General features: G+C 32.7%; 1 protein-coding gene across 1 annotated transcript in view; it reads right to left on the reverse strand.

The window, feature by feature from the left end:
* Positions 1-227: 227 nt before the first annotated feature.
* Positions 228-1,788, reverse strand: part of LOC111083832 — a 10,468-nt gene continuing 8,907 nt past the window's right edge. Inside the window, exon 5 of the mRNA XM_022380528.1 lies at positions 228-1,235. Coding sequence (XP_022236236.1) covers positions 1,188-1,235 — 48 coding nt within the window. The 3' untranslated portion in view covers positions 228-1,187. The remainder of the gene's footprint in view (positions 1,236-1,788) is intronic.

Genomic DNA, 1,788 nt, shown 5'->3' on the forward strand with positions numbered 1-1,788 from the left:
TTTTGGACATTCTAGTGTTATACTGTCGTTATTGTTTCGGGCATTCTAGTGTTATACTGTCGTTATTGTTTCGGGCATTCTAGTGTTATACTGTCGTTATTGTTTCGGGCATTCTAGTGTTATACTGTCGTAATAATTTCGGGCATTCTAGTGTTATACTGTCGTAATTGTTTCGGACATTCTAGTGTTATACTGTCGTTATAGTTTTGGACATTCTAGTGTTATACTGTCGTTATTGTTTCGGACATTCTAGTGTTATACTGTCGTTATTGTTTCGGGCATTCTAGTGTTATACTGTCGTTATAGTTTTGGACATTCTAGTGTTATATTGTCGTTATTGTTTCGGGCATTCTAGTGTTATACTGTCGTAATAATTTCGGGCATTCTAGTGTTATACTGTCGTAATTGTTTCGGGCATTCTAGTGTTATACTGTCGTTGTTGTTTCGGACATTTTAGTGTTATACTGTCGTTATTGTTTCGGACATTCTAGTGTTATACTGTCGTAATAGTTCGGACATTCTAGTGTTATACTGTCGTTATTGTTTCGGGCATTCTTGTGTTATACTGTCGTTATTGTTTCGGACATTTTAGTGTTATACTGTCGTTATTGTTTCAGACATTCTAGTGTTATACTGTCGTAATAGTTTCGGGCATTCTAGTGTTATACTGTTGTAATAGTTTCGGACATTCTAGTGTTATACTGTCGTAATAGTTTCGGACATTCTAGTGTTATACTGTCGTTATTGTTTTGGACATTCTAGTGTTATACTGTTGTAATAGTTTCGGGCATTCTAGTGTTATACTGTCGTAATAGTTTCGGGCATTCTAGTGTTATACTGTCGTTATTGTTTCGGACATTCTAGTGTTATATTGTCGTTATTGTTTCGAACATTCTTGTGTTATACTGTCGTTATTGTTTCGGACATTCTTGTGTTATACTGTCATTATTGTTTGTTTGTTTCTACAACATCGGGATGTTCTATTACCACAAATTTCAATCGAGTTTTCGTTAATACAATTAAACAGACTGTAAATCGTCAAAATATTCATTTAGAAACGGCTGTCAAAAAAAAAAAAAATTCACGACTTACTTATACCATGACAATATTAAATGTTTATGAGATTCCCTTTTCAGTCATTTACATAAAAACATTTCTGACCATTCCTCCTTTGAGATGTAACATTATCAGACTGCCGTTGACAGAGAAGGACTCTTCCTTTCCAGTTTTTCCCACTGTAAGAATGTAGTATTAATCATTTTCAGTATTTTACGCAAGAAAATAAAAAAATATAACTTTATGAACTTAAGTTTTATTGCGCTAAAAATTTGTTATTTTATGAGAGTTTTCAAGCAGTACTAGTTGATGTTAATAACATGACACTGCTGGTACCTAATTGTTTAACTGTAAACCAATGTTCACGTGCATATATTTGTACTCTTAAAACCACGAGCCAATATTACGCCTAATATTTTACATCATAAACTTCAACAACCTTAGAGGAATATAGTAGAAATGTTATTTTTCATTTTAATAAAAGCTGATGATTGGCTCAGTAATTTATCGTTCACACGTGTATTTTTCAATAAATATATTATCATGTATATAGAAACAAGATTTTCCTTCGAATCACACCTGTTCATTACCACCTCGCATGTAACACAAACACTGAAGAGAAACAGTTGGTGTAATTATTACACGTTTAAAGGTAATTGGAGAATCATTGCAAGACTTAAGTTATTTGAAAATATATTGTCTCTACTTCAGCCTCCAACATGATTTTTTTTT

The sequence above is a fragment of the Limulus polyphemus genome, unplaced genomic scaffold (assembly GCF_000517525.1).
Source record: "Limulus polyphemus unplaced genomic scaffold, Limulus_polyphemus-2.1.2 Scaffold11456, whole genome shotgun sequence".
Taxonomy (NCBI): Eukaryota; Metazoa; Arthropoda; class Merostomata; order Xiphosura; family Limulidae; genus Limulus; species Limulus polyphemus.